The following is a 23,674-nucleotide window of genomic DNA, read 5'->3' on the forward strand; positions in this document are numbered from 1 at the left end:
AAGCTAATGGTGTTTTCATTGCCCTAATTTTGCTGTTATATTATCTATGGAGTTGAATGGTTATACTGCTGTCACAAATGTTTCTTTCTCTTTAAAAAAAAAAAATTAAAAAAAATTAAAAATAGGTATATTGGGAGGGAGCAGGAGAGAAGGCTGAGCTATTTCCCACCAGCACCCAATGTCCTCCCTTAAAGCACAACATTCAGTAAGCTACAATATGTAAAGGGTATGCCAGAAAACAGTTTTCTCCCTTGTTTAGGGAGGAATCTTGTGTTACTGTATTTACTCAAATATAAAACACGGTTTCTTTCTCCTCCCCCTTTTCTCCCCCTTCAGCTGGGGTTGGGGGAAGTTTTGTCTTGGATTGGAGTACAGGAGTTGGGGGGGGGGGGGGGGGCTGCAGGTAGCTGCTGCAGCTCTTACTCCAGCCCTGACCTGATTTTGTTCTCAGAGCTACAGCTGCTGCCTTCATCACCCTCTGTACCTCCCTTGCTGCCTCTGTTCCCCTGCTGTTACCTACCTTCTGTTTTGGCTCTGGCACTTCTTTTGACCTTTTTAATTGTAGCATAAAATGAACTGACTATCAAATAAGTTTACTATATAAGGGTATAGTTGGGGCTTTACTGTTGACTGCCTGAGTGACAGACTGACCCTCTACCAGTAAATTGTAGATGAAATGAGACTAGTGACTATATGTTTATATATGGGTTTGTTTTTGTCTTATAGATGTACTCGTCTGGAGCAATGACAGAATGATCCACTGGGTACTGTCAATTGGTCTTAAAGAATATGCAAATAACCTTATAGAAAGTGGAGTTCATGGTGCACTTGTGGCCTTAGATGAAACTTTTGATTATAATGCATTAGCTCTGTTGTTACAAATACCCACTCAGAACACGCAGGTAATGCTTATGGTAACTTGATGACTTTCTACACGTGTTAATAAAACATGCTATCCTGCCTGTTTGTTTTATGAAAACAAATACAGAATTTTAAATATTTGAAACTTGTTTTTAGTCTCTTCTGCTAGATACCTGTGGGCATACCAGGGTGTTGTTTTTTTTTTAATTCTTATATTTTCCATTATATATGCTGTATGTTCTAATTAACTTATATTTCAACATGAGTGGATTTAGGATTTCCAATAGAGGGGTGTGGCACACCGCCTTTCAGACAATGGGGTGAGATGTGGCTGGAACCCTGAGGCTGGCTTGAGGACATTGGGGATCTTGGCAAGGAGCAGGCCCTGGAAAAGGGGACATGCCTGCTGCCACTGCTCTTGGCCAAGTCTGGCATCCTGCACAGCTGCTCTCTATAATCTTGTGGTGGAGTGGGGCAGGAGTGGCTCCTGTGGTTCCCCCTGTGCCTGCAGAAGTGGAGGGGGGAGGGGAGGGGAGGGGAGGGGATGGAAGGAAGGGGTTCCTCCTTCCAGTGCCTGCTGCCATCTGTTGTGGGGAGCAGGGGGTAGGCAGAGGAAGAAGAAAACCCCTGCTTCCAATATCCTCTTCTGAACCTGGCACACTGCCCAGCTGCAGCTCAGTGCCGAAGAAGGACAGGAGTGGTTCTGGGGCTCCCCCTGTGTCTGGGTCAGCTGTGGAAAGTGGCAAGGGTGGTGGAGGAAGGGAGATATGACCACACCTTGGTAGCCTCCCTAGATTCACCCTTGTATTTTAAACAAGAGTTGGTTTTCTTTTGGTCTGTCTTCTCTAAATTGATGTATCCTTTACTTATCAATTGTTTATTTTTGATTGCACCTGTGACATGTTTTTTTGCTTTACAAATACAACAAAAAACTTCCAGAAGTTTTATTGTAACCATTTCATTTTCAGTGTGATAAAATGAGTTTGTCCATTACAGATACAGTAGCTGATGACAGACAAGGTTCTTTGGATAAATGTGATATATTTTATTAGACTAACTAAATAGTTGAAAAAATTGTTCTTTGCAAGCTTTCAGACATAAATACCCTTTTTCAGGTGTAGGGAGAGTCTAACTTATGATGATTATAGGGAAAGTCTAGCCGATGACTACATTTCAGGATTTAATTCTGTTTAAATTCTTTAGAAAGTAAGTTACTGTAACTTGGCAAAGACTAAATTAATGCTGTACTAAAGCAATAATAGTGTTAACACAAATTCATTTAAAAATATGTAGATAGTAGCAATTTTAAAGTGATAACGTGATTTTGTATTACTAGCTTTCAAGACTAACGTCATTGTGTTTTGTTTTAATTTAGGCTCGTGCTGTTTTGGAAAAAGAATTCAATAACCTTCTTGTTATGGGCACTGACAGAAGGCTTGATGAAGTAAGTCTAAACTATTGGTCTGTTCTACTTTGCGTTGTGGAGAAGTGTGAATTCTGATCTATTTCTTCTATTGCTGTTAAGAAATTTGGCTTCTGCATAAGTAGCCTCTTAATTATTAAGCTATTAATACACTCTAGTGTATTATCTTGTTTATATACTATTAGTAGAGTATAAATTGTTATTGTTAAGTAAGCTTTTCCCAGATAGCTCTTCGCAAGTACCTCATTCGTAACCTGTGATTTTTTTTTTATTTTTTTTTTTCCTCTGGTAGGCCTCTTTGTAATTACAAAGCATAAATGTAGGTAAAATTGCTAAACTTACGTAATTTTTGTAACTAATTATTTTATGAAGTAAATGTACTCTAAAAGGGCCCATAATGCAAGATAAGGTATTTTAAAGCAATGTAGGTGAAAATGACATGACTCGGTTTTGCTCTAGAATTGAGAGTTAATAAGGCTTATTGTACAATCACATTTTGGTTGCTTGATTGAGAAGTCACTTCCAGCAATAAAAATATCTTAATAAGCTTATAAAACATGGTCAAAGTGTAGAGGATCAGAATGGTTAAATGAAAAGATAGAAGTGATATGATCAAATTTTGAAAATAGAAGAGCAAGAATGAAACCCACTGAGGATGGGATTATACATATGTTCAGGTCAAAGCACATCCTAAGCGAACAGTATGATTGTGGGTTTGTTCATCCTCTCAGGTGAACAAAGTAGTAGTGTATTTTATTAAGAAATTACTGTTTTGTGATTGAACCTGTGGAGGGATTTTAGGACCACTTAAAGCAGAGGGAGCCAAACTTTTTGAAAGCCATGCCACAAATTAGCCGTGCACGCTCCCTGAGTGCCATTCCAATCCCTTTCCTGTATCCAATCCGTTGCTCTGCTTTCTGCTTCGTGCCGCTTTTGTCACCATGTTGCTTGTCCCCTCCCAGTTCTGCTGCATACTATGCAGAGGCTGCCTGTGCCACCCCTAACTTAAAGCATCTCAGAGGAAGTGGATTTTCCCAATACATTCTGTAACGAGAATGTTTACTGAGCACTTGTATCCAGCAAAATATGATGTTATCTAATATTACAGTATTCTAAAGACTCAGAGTATAGAGATGTATGAAAAGCATTGGAATGCTCTTCTGAGGCCATGTAATATCTAGGAAGATAGGAACGAGTCAGTCCTTCTCCTTTTTTCTAGTTTTAAATGTTAGCATTGTTTTTAGAGTCCTGCTTTCAGCAATTTAGGTTGTGTGCAGGTGTTAGGTTTGTAGTGCTACAAAGTTTGCAGCAAAGTCTACACAGACCCACCCCACCCCCAGTGAGCCCATGCTGCCACTTATGGGGAGCCCCTCTACCTTGCTGCTCAACTGCATCTGTTCCATTAATAATGCCATAGTGCTTGCAACTGCAGAGCCTGGCATGCTGGTCAGTGGTGTGCCTGGCTTCCAGACTGCAGGTGCTCTGGGATCTTTACAGGGTAAGCAAGTAGCTGAAGAGAGCAGAGAGCACCAGTGTCTCCATCTAGGCAGACACTGCCAGTGGCAGCTGTGACCCAGTTGCCACCAGTCAGCAACAGGAGCAGGGCAGCCTGCAAGCCTCCCTGACAGCTCACCCATGGATGGACTAACAGGGAGGCAGATGCTTGCCTTCCCTCCCTCCCTTTCCTTTGGAGGGTGGGAAGGAGAGCAGAACTATACAGGGTTGTCTGAAGTAAAACTGAAGGAGAACTCCTGACTTAGTACAGTAGTTGTAACCAGTAGCAAGTAATGTAACAAGTAGCATATACCCTGATTGCTAGAGACTCTAGATGAGAAGTGTCTCTTTTTCAGAGAAGATACAAAACCCACGGGCTTGCCAAAAATAGCTTTAATAACCACAGATGGTACTTTTTGTAAGTACTGACACTAGCTTTCAGGCAGAATTCCAGCTTGGATAATTGCATATTGTGTAGAAGTGCAGCATAATAGCTACAAGAGATGGTTGCACCTTGCTAGTAAATTAATTATTCTTTTTTAAATCTTTTAGGTAGGCTGGAATCATTCAGAAAGAAAGGTGTTAACTGCTTCATTTATCTCCTCCTCTTCCAACTTAGAAAACATTTTAATACAAATTCTAAAAATTTGTCTCAGTTATCTATTGACACAGGATGAGATTCCATGCTATGCCTCAGAAGCACCCCAGAGAACTTGCAGTCCCAGCAGAGGGAATCGCTATAGTTGCTTCAAGCTACCTTTGACTTCTCTAAGTCCTTGGTGTTAACTTAGATTAATCTTGTAATGAACATTGAGATACCACAGGTTTCTACTTAGGATAAACAATTCATGGATACATACAAACTGTGATATGTATCTTTTTCTTACCAGATATTATTTCATAAGTGTGGCAAAAGATCATATTTACTAGGTGCAGTGTCACATACAATTCAAATATAGTTTAAGATGTGAATATGCTACCAGGGAGAAACTGTTTAAATAGGGGGTGCATTCTGTCCCAAGTAGTTAAAAAAAATCTATTCACTTTAAATGAAACAGTACATATAGGTGATGATATACAAATAACTTCTGCACTTCAGGTTTTGTATTTGTTTTCTTTTAGAAGTCAGTCCACTTTCTGTGATCTTTGTATCCTTATGCTATATGTCAATATAGGTACTCCAGCAAATGTGGAATTTGAGACCAAAATGGATGTAACTATTTCATTAGAAATGAAAAAAACTGCACAAATGACTGTTAAAGTCACTAAAACATTTTATCTGTCCCTCTTGCATCACTTTCATTTACTTTTTGCTGCTAGATTATAAAACGTTTTAACATCATAAATCCTTAAGCATAAATAAACATTAATGCACAGTGAAAATAATGGGTGCCATTATTGTATCTTCCAAGAGATGCTAAGCATATTGGTTTCCACAGACCTTTTTGGAATTGAAGGGCCTCCATTCTGGAAAATTGGTATGCATCACAAGTTATTTAAAAAAAAAAGTTTTCTTTCCATTTAGGTACCTAAAATTTAAATGATCAGATTTGTGGAAGCTGATTAATTTTGATTTCTTCACAAAATCTGGTCTAAATTCTACGGCTCGAGCCCTGAAAATTCAGGCCATGATGCCTATTACTCCATTACTGACATTGCCTGAACTTCAGCTTGTGACATAATTGCCTGCTTTAAAAATTACTAATGATACAATCTGACAGGATGATGATAAAAGCTTTAGACGAGCACCTTCATGGAGAAAGAAGTTTAGACCAAAGGACATTAGAGGTTTAGCTGCTGGATCAGCAGAGACTCTCCCTGCAAATTTCAGAGTTACCACCTCAATGTCTTCACCCTCTATGCAGCCAAAGAAGATGCAAATTGATGGTGCGTAAACGGCTTTTTGTTATATTGAGCATGATGGAATTTGTTTGTAGTGAATCCATATGCAGAATATTTTTGCCATATGCATGCTTGTTATGTATAAAGCTTTTCATTTTAATCACGTATATTTGTAATCACTTGTGAACGTTCTACAAGATGCACAGTTCCTTTTCACTTTGTTTGTTAAATAAAATTGTAAAATATCTTCTTATTTAGGAATACTTAGTTTCCATATATCTGACTGGAAGCAAGGTGACACGCCACCAGAATTTTCATGTGTTTTGTACCTCCTTAAAGGTGTGGGCACAGGCTGTAAATTTCTAATCTGTATGAATAAAAATACAGTAAAGCCAGTTTCTTAATTCATTAAAATAATAATTCATTATTGGAAAACAAAGAAATAGTTACATAAATATTTGAGGTTATCGTTATAAATTCTAGTACTAATGTGTGTATATAATTACATACTAGTAAAAGGCATGGCTTTTTTGTGAGTCACTTTAATTGAAATAAAAGTTTTCAGAAATTATGTTAATATCATTCAGTCCACTGATGAAGGGCTTCATTAAGAGTAGATATAACCCAGGGTTGTTTTGAGTTTTGCTTTTCTAACTTATACCCTTATAGAGTGAATATATATGGTAGTTGCAATCAGGTTGCTGTGTGAATTGGTTTTTAAAACTAACATGCATGCTGTGTTCTGCATGTCTTCCTTATGTGATTGTTGAAACCAGGCAATGTATCAGGAACACAAAGATTGGATTCTGCTACAGTAAGGACTTATTCCTGTTAAAGCCTTCTGTTGGTAAGTAAAATTGACTAGTATAGAATAAAACAAGTAACTTTTTAACTTAAAATTAAATTAGTCTTTTCCAAAAAGTATTAATAGCTAAATACAAACCAATTTTTTGTTTACAATATAAAATAATACATTGAGATTTCTGAGCCTGTTCCCTGTAAATGTAGATAAGGCTGTCATTTATGCACTTTTTAAATTAACTTGCAGAGCTAATGTTATGGCATGTTCCTTTAAAATGCTGAAGGGGTTTTTTTTGCAAAAAAAGAAAATAAAATGGAGATTATTTGGTTCATTCTTTATATTAGAAAATGTACTTTTTTCCCCTGAAAGACTCCATAGTGCCATCTGGTCCACTTAGAATAATTATGACCTCACAGATAATGAAAAAATGAACTTTAGTTGGAGAGGAGATACGATTTTTTTTTTAAGTATTATAGGGCAGAATAATATTGCTTTCATCTATGGCTGGTAGATGGAGGATAGCTGTATTAGAGGAGTAAGGAAAAAATTGGAAAGGGAGAGTTGTTATTGTAAAGGTAGATATAAGGGATAGTCTGCTAGAAAAGAGAAGGTTTCTAGTATAGCGCATCATGGGTGGGGTACCTGTATTTCTAACCTTGCCTTGATTTTCTGAGTGCATTTTACCAGTGTATGAATGAGGGTTTCTGCCACTGTTTTAAGATTAAAACCTATGATTCTCTTACTTACAGTTGCGTACCAGCTATGATTCCTTAGCAGGTCTGCCTGAATTTGGTTAGTCGGTTCTTTTGAGACCTGACTTGTTCAACAGTAGAAGCTTGCCAAGGGGAAAGCGTTTTCAGTGGAATTTGTCTACACATATGTATTTTACGTAAAGGCTTAGATAGGCCCATCTTATTCTGGAGGCCCTGAACACTAGGGACTGGGGTTCTGTCTGAATCCTAGCAGTCCTTTTCTTTCTTCGCTTGTATTCTTCAGGGATCATCTGTTCAAAGCCCTGTTTTTCTAGCTTAGATCAGTTTTGTGGTTACATACATGGACTGTTCCCTGTGCCAACTTTTTAACCCATTATCCTCAGATGTACTTGTTCAAAGCCAATGACCTCTTCACAGGGCTATCTGAAAATGCCTTCTTCCTTACAGGTTTGCAAGTAACCCTTTGCGGCCCATATCAAGTACTAATCAAACAAATAGGATGCACAATATATGCCTTTACATTTTCAGGCAGCTTTCATGACTTCAAATTTCCTTACCTCATAGGAAGAGGGGATGATGGATAACAGGAACCATAGGTCAGGTGCTATGACATTGTGGTAGTGCCCTGAAACACTTGGTGAAGCTTTCAAATAAGTTAGATTAGGGTATGGGAAAGTTTGGAAAGAAAGAATGAACAGGATTTAATAGAGAGGGAAGAGGAGAAATTATTGAAAATGTTGGTTCCTATTAATGTATTGGTGCACGAATCATTTTCTGTGTGGCTTGTAGCTTTCCAGATATACAGCTGTAATAGGCATGCAGAAAAGACCCTCCAACTGCAATACAGAGAACCCAGTACTCAACTAGAAGAGGAACTGTATTAGGGTATAAAATACAAATCCCAAATTAGCCTTTCAGTTGCTATTTTGAAAAGCAGACAGTTTCAGAAGTGGTCTGATTTAAGTCCACCACTTGCAAGTTGTAGACTTTTTCTAGTAGTAATATTGAGTGTTATCTCCACCAAGGGTTAGTCATGGCCTGCAGGCTAGATCTGGTCCATGGAGTCATAAGAGACTCTGCCTGTTTCTGTGTCCATGGTAGGGCCAGGTAGCGAGGAGCTGTGCTACAGCTGGGCAACTAGAAGCTTTGCCCCCACTTCTGCCACTTCCTCTAGGCCCCTGTTGCCTGGCTACAACACAGGAGCAGCTGAAAGGTGGAGGGGTACAGGGGCAGGGAGAAGTGGTGGCAATGAAGACATGGCTTCTAGCTGCCTAGCTGTGATGCTGCTCCTCACTTGCTGGAAGCTGCATCTGTGGGGATTATGGGGTGGAGGAACTGGGGCAAGCAGCAATGACACAACTGCAGCTCCCAGCTGCCTGTCCCTGATACAGAAGCAGGCAAATCCCCCTGCTGCTGACATGCCACTCAGCCAGCATCATACTAGATTGTTCTGGTCTGCAGCTTGTTAAAGGCTGCCAGCTGCTGATCTGTACTGTTTAAGATGCTTTCAGTGCAAGCTTGCTGGAAGTCATTTATGAATAATCATCAGTAATAGTAGGTAAATTTTCAAAGGTATGTCTGTGTTTGCAGTCACTATCGTGTCAGTAGCTAATGTAGGTACCTTGAAACTAGCCGTCAGTTACCTGGCCTGCAGCAGGCCAGCTAATTGAAAGCTAGCTTCAGTATGCACACATTAGCTGCAGTCACAGCCTGTGTTGTGCTCTGTGCTGCAGCCAACAGCCCTGGTTTTTACCTGGGTTCTCAGGAACCATTGTGCATTCCTGGCTGCATTCTCTGCTGCTGCAGCCTCAACATTAGCTGTACCCAAATTAATCAGCTGAGGTCCATCTACATGAACTTTAGGCCCAGCAGTAGACACCTCCATAGTATAGCTGGGGTTTTAAACTCAGTAGTTGTTAGCATCCTAAGGTTTGCCAGTGTACTATTATATTAAATCTGTACGTGCCCGTGTCTTGAGTACTATATGTAGTTCTTAAAAAGCTTATAGTTAAACTAGAAAAGGTACTGGGACTATCAGAAAGTAAGAAAGATGATCAGGGTTTGGAATTGCCTTCATATGAGAAGAAACTTAAAAAAAAAGAAAAAGAAAAAAAATGAAAAAACCAGGACTCCAGCTTGAAAAAAGGAATGAGTAAAGGATGGAGCATACTATAAAAGGTCTGTAAAATCATCTTTTCATGATACAAGAACTTTGGGCATCTGAACTTATTGAATGGTAGGTTTAAAACAAGTAACATGAAGGTTTCTTTTTAACGTAACACAACTTGTACAGATAATTGTCACAGGATATGATAACTGGGTTGAAAGAAGAATTAGTCAAGATTATGTAGGGTAGGTCCAATAGCAGTCAAGATATCCTCCTCCCCCCCACCCCCACCCCATGATGAGGGGTTTGCGGTGGATCCAATAATTGTACTGTCAGAGACAGGATAGTGAACTAGATGGATGTTTGATCTGGTCCACGGTGGCATTCTTATGTGTGGTAGAATGCTGAGGATGAAGCTTGTTGGTAAAGAATGTTGAGAATGAAGGTCCTAAAGACAAAGAATAGTTTAGATTAGATAGATCCATTGATGTTTAACTTGAGTATTTTTAAAACATTTCTTTGTTAAAACACTTTTTCTGATAAATATAAGTTGAAGGTATTTAGCTTGTGACCTGAAGACATTTCAGCCGAAAAGTATAGGAAACCAATATAATTGCCTATATCAATGGTGTATATTGATCAATTATCAATATAATTGCCTACACCTTTTGCTGGCACAGGCTGAATGAGTGACTTGGGGTTGTTCTGCTAGCTGAATCAGGCTCCACAACGCTTCCTTTAGCCCCAAGGTGCAGGATTGGAACCCACCCCACCTCCAGCTGGAAGGAAACCCTGTACTAGAAACCCTGTATCCCTGGATTGGCCCTGGGCCACCACCGTGCACAGATCTAGCATGCTGTCTGGCCCACGCGGCTCCCCATGGGTATGGAAACTTGGTGGCAGGGGAGAGTCAATTGCTGCCATCACTCTTCTGCTGTCAAGTTTGTGGACCCCTGCAGACCCCTGCAAGGTAGATGACATGGCTCTGCTGGCGGATCTGGCCTGTGGGCCCTGGTCCACATCATGCTGTAGTAGTAATTCAGTGCATGAATGCCACAATAATGAGCAGTTTTAACTGAGGAACTTAGAATGCAATGTTTGCATGTTTGCTGGGTTTCTTGTTGCTCTTTTGGTTTGGTTTTTTTTGTCTTTTGATGGTAAAAGGATTTTCTTTTTGTGTTTTATTTTACAGTTTACCCACACTATTTCTACCGGTGATATGCAGCATTTTGAACTCAGACCATATTTTACAAATCATTGGAATCTTTAATCTGTTAATAATTGTTAAATGGACACTTTGAAATATTTTATTACAGAGTTTTTAATTAGCAAATGAATTCATGAGTACCATAGAGAAAATATTTTAGAATTAAATGTTTCTTATATTTATGTGACTTCTCATTTATATAATTACTTACCTTTCTGTTTGTATTCAGTCTTTAAAAGAAATCATTGCTGATTTTTTTTATCCTTAATTTGTTAGTCTTTCCAACTGAATGTACTGTAATGCTTGTATGTATATGCCCCTATAAGTAATATAGGGTTTTTGTAAATTATGCAGTTATTGTAATTATCATTAATGTTTTTTAATAATGAAACTGAAGGTGAAAAGGATTTTAATACCTTTGTAAAAGTATGACATCAAGCAGTATATATTTTGTCTTTTGAAAATGTTAGCTAGTTCTAAAAATGAAATGAAATAAATAAACCTACCCTTTTCAGTCAAGCATATGTTGTAGTAAACAAGAATGGTACATGATTTTTGGTTTCTGTTCAGAGCAATAACTTTTTCACAAAGAAAAATCTGTCAACTAGTATGAATTAAGTATTTAAAATATAACTTGATTTTTGAAAACTGGGAAACAGTAGAACACTGTGGAATACACTTTAGAACTGGTTAACTCCTTCAGGACTTCCAGTCTCCGTTGTATTTTGTGTAACCTATCTTTACAATGACTGAACAAGAAGCCATAAACTAAGAAACGTTTTCTCTCAACCAGGAAAGAAAGACTTTGTAATGAGTTCCTGGTAGTAATCCACAGACCACAGGAAGTGCTTTTTCCTCCCATATCCTTTTGATTGAAAACATTTGTGGAAAGGCGCTGATGCAACTCTTTTTAGTGGACCAGTCATGAAGCACTGCAAACTCATGTCAAAGAAAAGGAATAAAAGAAGATGAAGGTACAATATACTGAAGAATAAAGTAGTGCAACTTCTAATAAAGGCCTTATTTTTCGTATGTAAGTCGTCTTTTTGCATTTGTTTGTAAACTTGTTCTAAAAATGTTTCCAGAGGGTTTTTTAAAATGTTGATGGTTGTAGCCATTATGGACTGTTTGAGTAGAAAATGTATCCATTTTAAATGGCACATTAAAAAGCCAGCAGGAAATGTGTTCAGATCACGGTGCATTATTTATTATGCAACAATATATAGCATGTCTTTTTTTTTCTTATTTTTTTCTGTTCTTTTAATTTACTTGTACAACTGAGATTTATTGTTACTATTCTGTTTTTCTATTAATCTTTTATGTATTTTCTGATTTGTGTAACAAAATATGTACAGCCTAAGTACTTTTGGACTATTTTTATCACAGTATTATTTATTGCTTTCTTTCAATAAAGTACTGAAGCATTTTCCACTGCCAATAAAACGCTGTTGAAAAAAAACTAAGCTCTAATTGTATACAGAATTAGGCTACGTTTGTGGTTGAGTGCTGGAGAGTTGTCAATAAAGCATTCTAATGATTTGAGTCCTGCCCTTGTAGATCTCGCTTCAGATGAACACCTAAGTAATTCTCTACTTCATTGGATAAAAGTTATGTTGAAAATGGTAATGATTTTTAAGGGGTGCACTGATTTCTAGGTTGGTTATCAGATTGGCACTGATAAAAGGCGAAATGACGTCACTGGCTTCTTTTGGTTGTAGTTGATTAATTTATGGCCGCATGCCTGGAGCACCCTACCAAGTGTAGTCTGGTCCTCACGCCCTGCAGTCAGCCCAAGCCTGTGGCAGACTACAGGTCCTGGCAAGCAGGAGGAGTTGCCAGGGAGAGGGCACATGGTGCTTTATTCAGCAACAAAGGGACTGTTACCAGCTGCTGCTGCCACTGCCCTGGCAATGCCATGCATGCAGCAGGGGCATGAGCACCAGGGTTGTTGTGAAGGCTGACTGTGCATGGGCAGAGATGTGGGTTTTCTGGAAAGTTTTGAATTGGAAAATTTTCCAATGCCTCAAACACAGTGTGATTTGATGTAGCATGTTTTATCTGACAAATTTAGTAAACAAAACTGAAAAAAGCACCCACCCTGTTAATTTTATGTCTCAATAGCCACAAGTATTTTAACTCAAATATTTGATTTAAGTGTGCTGCATTTAATTTTTTTCCTAATGTGGTTTAAATGTTATATTCAAAGCTTTATGTGGAAAGAAATTATTTTTGGACTACTTGTAAAAATGCAAAGACAATACACAATAGCATGCACTTCCCTTGCATTGTTTGTTTAAATTTAAGGGAAAAAAAACGAAGGCACTGAAAGCTGATAACACTAATTTTAGCACACCCAAAGAACTGTGTCTGATATGCTATGCTTTGGTTTTGATTTGACCTGCACTGCCAATTAGGTTAATTCATCATTTGATTTTTTTTTTTGTTTGGATTATTATGTGAGTATATTTACCCTCCTGTTTATAAATCAGTAAAACATATATGTACTCTCTCTCACACTTCCTAGGGATAATCATCTGAAAAAACATTAATTACAACTTTGAAACTACCAAGCTTGCCTAATATTGTATTGGCATCCATTAATTATTCCATGTTTAGAAATGGAAAATTCCCACGGAAAAATAAAGCACTGGAAAATTTTCTGCCCCACATCTCTGCACGTGGGTGGGGTAAGGTGCCACACAAGAGACATTCTGCTCAGCCAGGCACCAGCTTCATTTGCAAAAGCAGCTTCTCCCAAGTGGCCGTGGGATCTCAACTGCACAGGAGCTGCCAGCGCTGAAGCAGTGGTGTGCTCTGGGGCTCCAAATCTGCCCAGTGCCGCTGTCTGCATGAGGGTCCTGTCTAATGGGATGGCAGCACAGGGTACACAGGGAGCGGAACTGAGTAGGAGCCATGTACAAGGAGGCAAAGTGCATGGGAATAAGGTGGTCTCCACCTTCCTCATTGAGGGCCAGAAGAGGCAGGAAGCACGTGTGTGTGTGTGTAAAATATAAATTAAAAATAAAATGTTTGTTTATGTCAGCAGTTTACAATGCCTTGCACTCTTACTAAATATTGGTTATTCTATCAGCATTGGCTTATATGGTTGGTTAATCAGCTATCAGTATCGGCCAAGAAAACCTTTATTGGTGCACCCCTAATGATTTTCATTTGTGATGAAAGTCAGATTTCATGTTTGTCACAGGTTCCAAATGATCAGTTACATAACACAGACTATGTTATTTGTAACAGTATTTAAACTAATGTCCGGAAAATAACTTGATACCATTTATGGTACATTTTTCCCCCTTTACAGTTCCAGATCATTTGATCAGTCAGTATCTTACTTTGAGACACTGACTTAGTGTGTCCAGAGAAGCTCGCACGTGCCTCTTGCAGCGTCTCAAACCCCTTTGAGATGTTGCAGGAGGCACGTGTGCAAACAAAAAAACGTTCCCCATGCTGCAAATTTGCAGTGGAGGAGCAAAATTAGACCCCAGGATATCCAGGGGTCAAACAATACCCCGGAGGGAAAAAAACAATGGCGAGGGGGAAAAAACAGCGGCTCAGTCCTCCACAGAGATGCTCTGGCAGCCTGCCAGAGTGTCTCTGTGGTTGACCCTTTCCCCAGTCCTGAAGCACGCTGCCTGCCTGTGCGGGGCAGGCAGCAGTGCAAGCTGCAGGGACCTGGACCTGGCTTCTGCCAGGTAAGTAGGGGATTGGGGGCCAGGAGGAGAGGGGAGGGAACCTTCCTCAATTCCCCGTTCATTCCCCCAGCCCTCTGCTTGCTCTCCCAGCCCCCCCACCCCACCCCCACACGTGCTGGCAGTAGCAGAGGAGGTGCAGGAGGCTGGAGAGAGCAAGGGAATGTTTCCAGCTTGTTTCCAGGGGCTTGTCTCCAGCCCCCAGCTTATTCCCCTGCTCGTCTCCAGCCTTGGGAGGAGTGCCACTTGGGGCAAAATAACCCTGCCTGGCTCCTCCCAGATCTGCAGCTAAGGGGAGTTGGAGATGCACTGGGACTCTCAGCGGGGTGCACATGCACCCCTGTGCACCCCCTATGTGCTGCCACTGAGAATCTAAACCCTTCGAACCCAGTGCATAGTGCAGGGTTGGACTCCTGTATGCTGGGTCCATCCATGGGCCCTATCTGGCATGTGGGGTGATAGCAAGCCAGGGAATGGTCATGGCTCCTTACCTTTTGCTATTCTGTTTCTTTTGGATGTTTTTTTTTTTTCTTTGCCCTACCTATTAATCAAGATCTATTACATACAGGGTTGTGGTGTATGTGAAAAAATAGAATACCCAGGCCTCAGTCTAGGTCCAAGGAAGGTCACACTTCAACAGGTGTTCATCATCTAGTTTTACCCTAGAACAGCGGTTCCCAAACTCTGATAGATTGCACACCACCAATTTAAAAAGATACAACCTTAAGTATCACCAGCAAATTTTTCGGTTCAACCTAAGTACCACCAGCAAATTGCTGTTGTATAAAGTACTTATGATAAATCTGTTAGCATATACCAGTGACAGGTTGTCGGTGTATCAAATTAGGAGCCGCTGCCCTAGAATTTGCAGTGCTCAGGGTATTTCCTCTACTGAGAAACTTTCAGTGTAAATAGGGTGTGATAAACCTTCTGCAATCAGTTAAGACTCCTGTTTATTGCAGTAGCTTCGAATGGGCCTTATAGTGCTGTAATCTTATCTGTTTATCCGACAGGCAGATAGCTACTTAAAACGGAGAGCTGTTAAGTTTGACTCTTGACATGCACATTTGTCTAGTTCCCCTTCCATTAGGGTGGTGGGTGGGGACAAGAACGCCACGAGCTTTACTGTTCTTTTAAAACAGTATTTTTAAAATAATACTTTTAAAATAATCAATGTGTGAGCAGTATTTGGGGGGTTGTGGGGTGGAAGGAGCAGTGACACACACTAATACCTACTTCATTCAAATGTTGTAGACACCAGGGCAAGGAGTCATTTCTGACTCGGGGTGGGTGGAAGAAGCTGGAGTTGGAAGAAGAAACGGAGCAGATGCAACCCATCTGACCAAAACACGAGGTGGGGTAAGCCATTTTGTAGATCAAGTTAGACTGGGGGGGCATCTGAACCCCAAATTTACCATATGCATTTAAACTTAGAGATCTGGTTTACCTAGATCTGGAGAGAGATCTAAATTTGTATCTCCTTGGGTTAGATCTAGATCTCGGGCTTGCCCATAGGGTGCCTGCCTGGATGCAGGGAGTAATACCTGAAGCCCCAGACTGAGGGGTCTGGGAGGGGAGGATCCCCGCCCGCTGGTAGACTTGGAGACTGAGTTTGGCTCAGCCGGATTTGGGCCTTGATAAAGATTTAAGAAAAAAAAATGAAAGGAGGGGGGAGGAAATAGACTCTTTTTCCGTCCAGAATAAAAGGCCGCCGCCTTGTTAAACAAAAAAGATGATTATTACTTTTAAAAAAAATGTTATTCCGCTTCAGCTGCAGTCGGCTGTTGCGGCAGCACCGCCTCGGAGGAAGCCAGAGGCTTGAGGAGCGCGGCCGGGCGCGGGGTAGGGGGACGTGCTCGTGCTGCGCCCCTGCATCCCTGGCCCCGGGACGGCACAAGCCGGTTGCGGGGCTGATGTTTGCGGACTCCGGAGAGCCAGCAAAGCAACCCCCTGCCCTGGCGCCGGGACCGAGGAGAGCCGCAGCCCGCTGCAGGTCCGGGGAGGCGGGAGCGCTCCCGCCTCCCACCTGACGCCCGCCGCCCTGTGAGGAAGGAGCAGGAAGTGGGAGCTTGGGAGAAGCGGAAATTGCAGCAGCGGCGACAGCGGCGGCGAGCGCACCCCGAGCAGCAGAGCGGGCAGCGGCCGCGGCCGGCGGAGCAGCGCGGTGAGTGCATCCCGCTCCCGCCCCCGCCACGCACAGGCTGCGCCACACCGGGCCGGGCCTCGCGCTGCCCTGCCCTGCCCTGCCCTGCCCGCGGGGGCGGGGCGGGGCGGTGCGGGGCTGCTGCTGCCCCGCTCCCAACTTTCTTTGTTCTGCCTGCCCCTGGCTGGGCGCCCCAGCTCCGCCCGGCCCCCGGCGTGTGTCATTGCGGGGTGGGCGGGGGCATCTCTGGTCCGAGGGACCCTCCCGGGCAACGGCCGTCCGCGCCCTTCATCCGCCGCTGGGGAAGGGGAAAGGGAAGGGAGGAGCTGGGTCGCCGCCCTGCCCCCTTTTCCCTGCCCGGGAAGGGCGCAGGGGCTTTGGCCGCTTCTCCAGGAGGCCCGAGGAGGCTGCAAATGAAGACCATCAGGTAACCGGCAAGTCGAGTAGAAGACCACGAGCCGATTTGCACCTTGTAGGCTCGCCAAAGCAGATCCCTAGATATAGGTGTCCCTCTAGTTCTAGGTAGGTCGGTATCTCCATAGATATTCGTTCAGGGGTGAGAGACACACACTCATTTCAGCTTGGAGATCTGGATCTAGCTATCTAGATCTAAAGAGGTGTCTGTATCCGCCTTGGTTAGATCTAGATCGTTCTGTAAGGACATGTACAGCCGAAGTAGATAGAGATCTAGATCTCGGTAGAACCGAAGTAGATAGATCAGCATCTGTATCTAGGTAGACCTGCATCTATATAACCAAACTTCTAGATAGAAACTAAGTAGATAGATCTCTACAACTAGATAGAGCTAAGTAGAGAGAGATCTCTATATCTAGATCGACTGACATCTATACCCAGATAGACCTAAGTAGAGAGAGGTCTCTGTAGCTCGATAAATTAATATGTCTATACATATATTTAAATCTAGATAGAGATATATCTAGATATGCTTTGGTAAGTCTATAAGGTGCAAATCTTCCCATGGCTTTCTACTTGGCTTCTTGGCTACCTAATGTCCTTCTTGTACAGATTCACACAGCTATCTACGGCTTTCTACAGAATACAGACAAAGCCAACACTACCGCTTCACCCAAGGAAAGGGAGCACTGGCCAGTGACTCAGCTCCTCTGTTCCAAAGGGATGGACCCGGAGAAGGAAGCATGAGGATGTTCATTTTCCCCAGCCCAGGATCCCAGGGAAGATCCCAGAGGAGAGACCCAGACAAAAGATTAACTCCCCTCCCCCAGAATACATCTATATCTGTATTATATATCTATATCAATAGCACAAGCTTTTGTGAGCTGAAGCTCACTTCATCAGATGTTGTGAGAGGCCATGCAGAAAGCAGAGTGTAGGAAGAAGAGCTGCTTATGCTCTCTAGAAGCCAGGCAGCCACAGTGGGTGTGGTGTGGTTGATTGCAGGGCTGTTAACAGCAGTCATCTCTGGATAGGACTTCTGGAGGGGATGGGGTGCCTCTCCCTCCAGAATCAGGCAAGTGCTGGACCAAGTTGCATTAAAAATAGCTGGCTTGCCAAGTCTTACTCCTTTGGAAGGAGTCACTATTGCTAGGGATTTTTTTTAATCTGTGTTTTTTAGCATGTCTCCAGGCAACAAAGAATTCTTCATACGATTTGATGAAATGCTTTTAAAATCTCCCTCGTGGGCTATTTTCATATGTGGAAGGAGCATTCATTCAAATATCCCAACTTGATAGGTCTGCAGCTGCAGGCATGAGTCTTTCAGTATCCAGCTGCGGTATTAAGAGAGCGAAAAACTTGTACTTCCAACTATTTTGTTTTTCACTGATTTCCTTGGTGATTTCTCACTAAGACTTCAACATCTGGGAAATGGGATGGATTTGTAAATTCTGTTGGTTGGCCCCGTTATTGATGTCTGTACTGTATTACTACGTCAGGTTTATTCAGCAGAGGGCTGTCCAAGCACAGCACAGAGGTAGCTAGGGATTGAAGGCTGCACAGTTAAGCGTCCTTGAGCCAGACAGTTAAGAGATGATACCAGTGCTGCTAGTCTTGATGACTTGCCTGCTTTACAGTTGTTTTTTACCCAGAAAGTTCAAAACCTCAGAGCAGAGGGAAAACAAAAATACTAGGAACGTTTAAAGAAACCCTGTCTTAAATGATGGCAAATATTTGTTCAGGGGAGATAGACTGAGGCCTCTGGGTCACTTTCATTTAAAGGTACTATGGGATCTGATCCCCAAGCCCAACAATTAGACTTCCTGTCATGTCACAAATGCATGGCAGGAGGCACAAATTTGGGATCAAAGAATTGGATCCCAACCTTGCCCTTTCTACTTGCCATTGCAGGTCAAGCACCAGGCTGACTATCATCAGATTTTTGGCTCTGGCCAGGAACTGCCCCAGGATCTCAGAGAGGACCCAGTGTGGGCTGGGGCAAGAGCTGATGATTGTTGGCCAAGGTCTCTGATTGGTTGAGGACTGTCTTTTGTGTTTTGCCTCATCCCTCACCACTGATTGGCAGAGAGGGGCAGGGCCACAACTTCAGCCAATCAGTGGCAGAGTTAGTGGCCACCATCTTGGCTGCTGTCCTTCATGCCAGCAGCTCCCCACCTTCCCCACCAGAGTGGGCTGTGAGGCTAGGTTGCGGCAGCCACTGGCTTCCACTGGGGAGCTAGCACTTTATTTTTAGTAAGTTTTTTCCCCCCCAGCAATTCTGGGCAGAATTGCAATTTGAATATGTCTGTAATTATGTGTGGAACATTTTTATGGCTGGTTTGCCATGTTTGGTTCCTTAAATTGAGTGCACTTTAAGTTAAATTGCAGCACTCTTGCTAGTTATGCTGTAATTAGCACATTTATATAAAAGTTATACATCTCATGCCCCCTCTACATGCAATATAAATGTTACATGTAGAGGGGGGATGAGATATATAACTTTTTTTTTTTTTTTTTTTTTAGTTATTTGAAGAAGTTCAGCTTATCAAGGTCACCATGAGAGGACGGTAGACCTTTAGGTGTCCATATGCAATTTTTTTTTTTAAATCCTTTATTTTCCTTATGTTTTGTATGACTACTGAAATAATAATCATTTGGCATCTGAATGGAAGAATTGCAGATGCCTAGACCAGGAGTGGGCAAAACGGTGGATCCAACTGGAAGCCGGACTCTATTTCCCAGCAGCCCCTGCCTGCGTCGCTGCAGCTGGCAGCACTGTGACAGCGTGGGGCCAGGGTTTCCATGGATAGCAGCCCCAGCAGCACTGGCAGGGCACACAGATGGGCAGGGAGCTGCTCTAGGGCCAGGGCTGGGATTTGGGGCCAGGGCTTGCGGGCGGTGGATCACAGCTCTACCCTGGCTCTAGACCATGGCATCACCACCGCAAGACCCCAGCCCCAGAGCAGCTCCTTGCCCATCTGTGTGCCCTGCCAGTGTTGCTGGGGCTGCTATCCGTGGCTGCTATCCTTGCTTTGCCAGCGCTGCTAGGGCCGGTCTCCATGGAAACTCTGGTCCTGCGCTGTCCTGGCACTGCAGCTACGGGGGCTCCATGGAAACCAGCTGCAGTGACATGGGCAGGGGCTGCTGGGAGTTGGCCATGGGCCCAGGCTGGACCTTGCCCGCCCCTGGTCTAGACCCAGTTGGACCTCCTGGAAAATAACAGGTACTGGACAGGACTGAGTATATAGGTGGGAGAAAGGCCAAACTTTCTAGGAGGGAATTTGAAATCCCCAGAAAGGCCAGCCCTGTATTGAATTAGCATCAGTTGCAGGTAGTCCTGTAACCATGATAGGCACATCTGTTTTTACTTTTTTTCTGAATGTAGCATTGCTGACAGAGCTGACTGGCATTTCCCGTTGTTCTTCAGGGATGTTGCTCTTACCCTGTGTGCAGTGAGAGAAGGAGGGGCATTCCTGACTGTCTCCATCCTACTCTGTGTAAAATGCTGGGGCTGCTGATCGGTTAGCTTGATAAAGGACAGAAGTGGCCAGATAAATCAAAAACATATAGTCTCAGCATGTTTGAACTGTAGCTCTGTTTTTCCAGAAATTTGACCGAACTGAGTGAGTCAGTACCTTGTGGATACAGAACAGATCATGTTTCTCTGTAAGTCTAGTTTGAAAGAGATCTGCCAGGACAGCAAACTACTATGGAATTTTTTTTTAAGGATTTTTTTGCTGCTCACTTTATCCAGACGAGGTTTGGATAACTTACTTGATTTTTTTCCTTTTACTGCTATTATTCTTACATCTAACGTAGCTGAGCCTTGGATTGAGAAAAAAGAAAAATATTGGCGTTTGTTATGCATACATTTTCAGATCAGGATTTTTTTTATCCATTTCCTTAAAAGGTCCTTCAGATTCTGGTCTTTTCCTTTGGTTACCATTTTTAAGAATGCTGAAATGTAAACAATATTTGGAGTAAAAAGGAGTCTTCAATCAAGACTATTTGGAAAATATTAGAGAGGAAGTGATTGCTTGGTATATGGGGTTAGTAAAGGCTTAAAGTTGAGTGGGGAAAATATTAAAAATAGGATCGTACATGCAGGAAACTTAGTATTTAAAATTTACGTTTATAGTGGTTATTTTTGTGTAATATGAAAATCGATGCTTTTCTATACATTTCATAGAAAGTAGAGATGGGGAGATCAATTAGGTTGGTGACTGTCAGCAGTGGCTAGCGGGGGAGAGACCTTGGAGCTTTTCCCTGGTAATCTTCCCCCTGCCAGCCAACTAGCAGTGTGTCGCTGCCTGGCAAGGGCTTCCGAAGTGGGGAGACTCCAGAGCCCTTCTTCTGCAACCCCATTCTTCCTCCCCCCACTTACCAGACAGCTAGCAGCACAGCGGTGCCTGGCCTCGCTTCTGAAATGGGGAGACCCCAGAGCACTTCCCTATCAACTCTCACCCCCCCTGCCCCCGGTGGCCAACTAGCAGCATGCCACTGCCTGGCTGGGGTTCCTGAGACCCCAGAGCTCTTCCCCCCACAGAAGCCTGGTGCTTGGGCAGAGCACAGCCCTGCACAATGCCACCTGCGATGGCAGTGATCATGCTCTAAGTTAACCCTCAATGGGATCTGACACAGATGTTCGATAAAGCGCTCAGACTGAAAGCTTTTTAATCTACTGTCTCATCTGTTGAGGGTTAACTTAGAGCACAATCCACCATTTTTCAAGCACTCTTAAGAGTCATGAACGGATGTTCAGTTATGGCTTTAGAGCACTTTCAGCTCACTTAAAGAAAAGTGAGATGGGTGTAGTGTCTGTACCTAGCCGTTGTATCTTGATTTTCTTCATACTGCTACAATTACTAATCCTGGATTTGCCAAAATGTTTCGTTTCTTTCTTTTCAAATGTTATGTCCTTACTGATGGATGGAAAGGTCTTGTTCCTGTTAGACTGTATAGCCAGTCAATAGGTAATATCATAGGTAAAATAATAGAATTGATGACTACTTTGTATTTGAATGGTAGCAATGCCTATAGGTAGCACTTAATATCTGAACCCCAGAGTGCTAGACATTATGCCTTATAACAAAAAATACCCTGTGCTTCAAAGTTTATATTGCTTGCAGATGAGAATGAAAGAAATGACATATAATTAAACTGTGGAATAAAGAAGAGCTCCGGTTTGTTGCATCTTTACCTTGAGATCTATTCCAATAAAATTTCTGTGTGGATCTCCTGCTTTACTCCAGTAGGGCCTCTGTGTCTTATGGGCTTGCAAACAGTGTCTTTTCACTTAAAAGCTATAATTCTTTGACAATTCAAGTGCAGAAAGTAGTAATCTTTTTCTGCATTAGATCTCATGAGGAGCTTGCTTTCTTTTGGATTTTATTTGGGTATGTGAGAAATAATCATAAATTATCATCCATCATCAATTACCTTTTACGTTCAATTAGAAAGAAGAGTAAAAGGTAGCATAATATGATGGAATATGTAAGGTCTTCAGTAGTGGGAGATAGGCAGACTTCTTCCATGTGGCTGGTAAAAGAAGGAGAATTTAAAAAAAATACCTTTTTTTCCCTCAGAAAGTTTATATGCTCTTTTTTCCTTGATAGCGTACAAAGTTTAACTTACAGAATTACTAGTCACTTTTGAAAGTTCTGCCTACTGTTTTTAAATATTAATAAAAAGCGGTATCTATTGCATTTTACTCCTAGTATTCCGGAATTTGCCTTTTGCTTTATCCTGAAGTGTTCAGTGAAGATAATAATAAGTATGTCCATAAACTTAAGCAAGGAATAGCTTTAATAATGTTGCAATTTGTGCTACATTATTGCATGCAAGTGGATAAAAGTCTAGTGAAGGAAAATGACATTTAAATTGCTTTTTTTTCTTTTTAACACTTGATACTGAACTTCCTTAATGTATAATATAAAAAAGGACAGAATGTTGCTTGCTAAGCAGTATCCTTGCCTGTCATTTAATAAAGGCTAGAAAAAATGTTATTGGTAAAATAGATGCATGCATAGGATCTGAGGATTAAAGGTACTTTTTTTTCTGAAGTGAATTTTAACTAAAAGACAGATCTGAAAAGAACTGTTAAAGGTAGAAGCTCAAAACACATTACTCATGAATAAAATAAATGCTCTTGTTGACTATCAAAAAAAAAACAACCCTTTACTTGATCTCTCTGAAACAATGCCAGTGATTATTCCTAGCCTTTTTAAAATACCAATAGAAAAAACTCACAGAGAAGTGGACTAGTTTGAGTATACGACTGAAGAGGTGTTATTGTGAGTCTAATCCAATCCGCTCTTTCTGCCAGTAATGCTTGCATTGTCTAGTTAAATTATGTGCTTCTCTAGTATATCAGGAATTTTGAACAAACCTTAATCAAATGAGAAACATAAAGTCTAGCATGACAATTACTTCTGATGGTGTTTCAGATGTGGAAGGCTACAGCAGGACACTCGATTTCTGTCAGCCAGGATGATGGAGCTGATGACTGGGAAACAGATCCTGATTTTGTGGTATGGCTTTCAAACTATTATTCAACCATAGCAGTCCAATATAACATAGTGAAGACATTCCCTGTCCTGAAAAGATGATGTCTAAGCAAGTTGGATGCAGACTGGTCCTGACATACAGGGCACACTGTAGGAGGGAATAATTTTTCAAGTACATGTTTGACTAATGACTCAGTGGGGATTTTCCATGTGTTGGGGTTGATAAGAGAAGGATTTGAAGGTAGAGAGCAAAATGACTTGAAAACAGGAGTCCATTCCATGCTCTGTCAGTAACAGAAAAGCAACAGGCTAAGGCAGTGACAGGTAAATGGAGCAATAAGGATGTCTTTTAACTTTTGCAGTTTCAGGGACATTAGAGATCCTTTAGCATGTTTGAACTATTTGAACTCTAAAACCTTGGGTAAAACTAATGGTTTTTAACTTCTTTTAAATGTCTT

General features: G+C 41.8%; 2 protein-coding genes across 7 annotated transcripts in view; both read left to right on the top strand.

Moving 5' to 3' along the window:
• Nucleotides 1-11,991, top strand: part of PPFIA1 (PTPRF interacting protein alpha 1) — a 106,477-nt gene extending 94,486 nt beyond the window's left edge. For all 4 annotated transcript variants that reach the window (XM_059722742.1, XM_059722739.1, XM_006270338.4 and 1 more), the window contains 5 exons: nt 727-902; nt 2,237-2,305; nt 5,500-5,665; nt 6,397-6,467; nt 10,435-11,991. In XM_059722742.1, coding sequence (XP_059578725.1) covers nt 727-902; nt 2,237-2,305; nt 5,500-5,665; nt 6,397-6,455 — 470 coding nt within the window. In that variant the 3' untranslated portion in view covers nt 6,456-6,467; nt 10,435-11,991. The remainder of the gene's footprint in view (nt 1-726; nt 903-2,236; nt 2,306-5,499; nt 5,666-6,396; nt 6,468-10,434) is intronic.
• A 4,222-nt stretch (nt 11,992-16,213) lies between these two features.
• Nucleotides 16,214-23,674, top strand: part of CTTN (cortactin) — a 38,900-nt gene continuing 31,439 nt past the window's right edge. Inside the window, exons 1-2 of one of the 3 annotated variants that reach the window (XM_006270342.4) lie at nt 16,214-16,317; nt 23,157-23,240. In XM_006270342.4, coding sequence (XP_006270404.3) covers nt 23,157-23,240 — 84 coding nt within the window. In that variant the 5' untranslated portion in view covers nt 16,214-16,317. Of the gene's footprint in view, nt 16,318-17,761; nt 17,786-23,156; nt 23,241-23,674 lie in introns of those variants that run through there. The other 2 variants (XM_019476988.2, XM_059722743.1) reach the window with 2 other exon arrangements.

The sequence above is a fragment of the Alligator mississippiensis genome, chromosome 2 (assembly GCF_030867095.1).
Source record: "Alligator mississippiensis isolate rAllMis1 chromosome 2, rAllMis1, whole genome shotgun sequence".
Taxonomy (NCBI): Eukaryota; Metazoa; Chordata; order Crocodylia; family Alligatoridae; genus Alligator; species Alligator mississippiensis.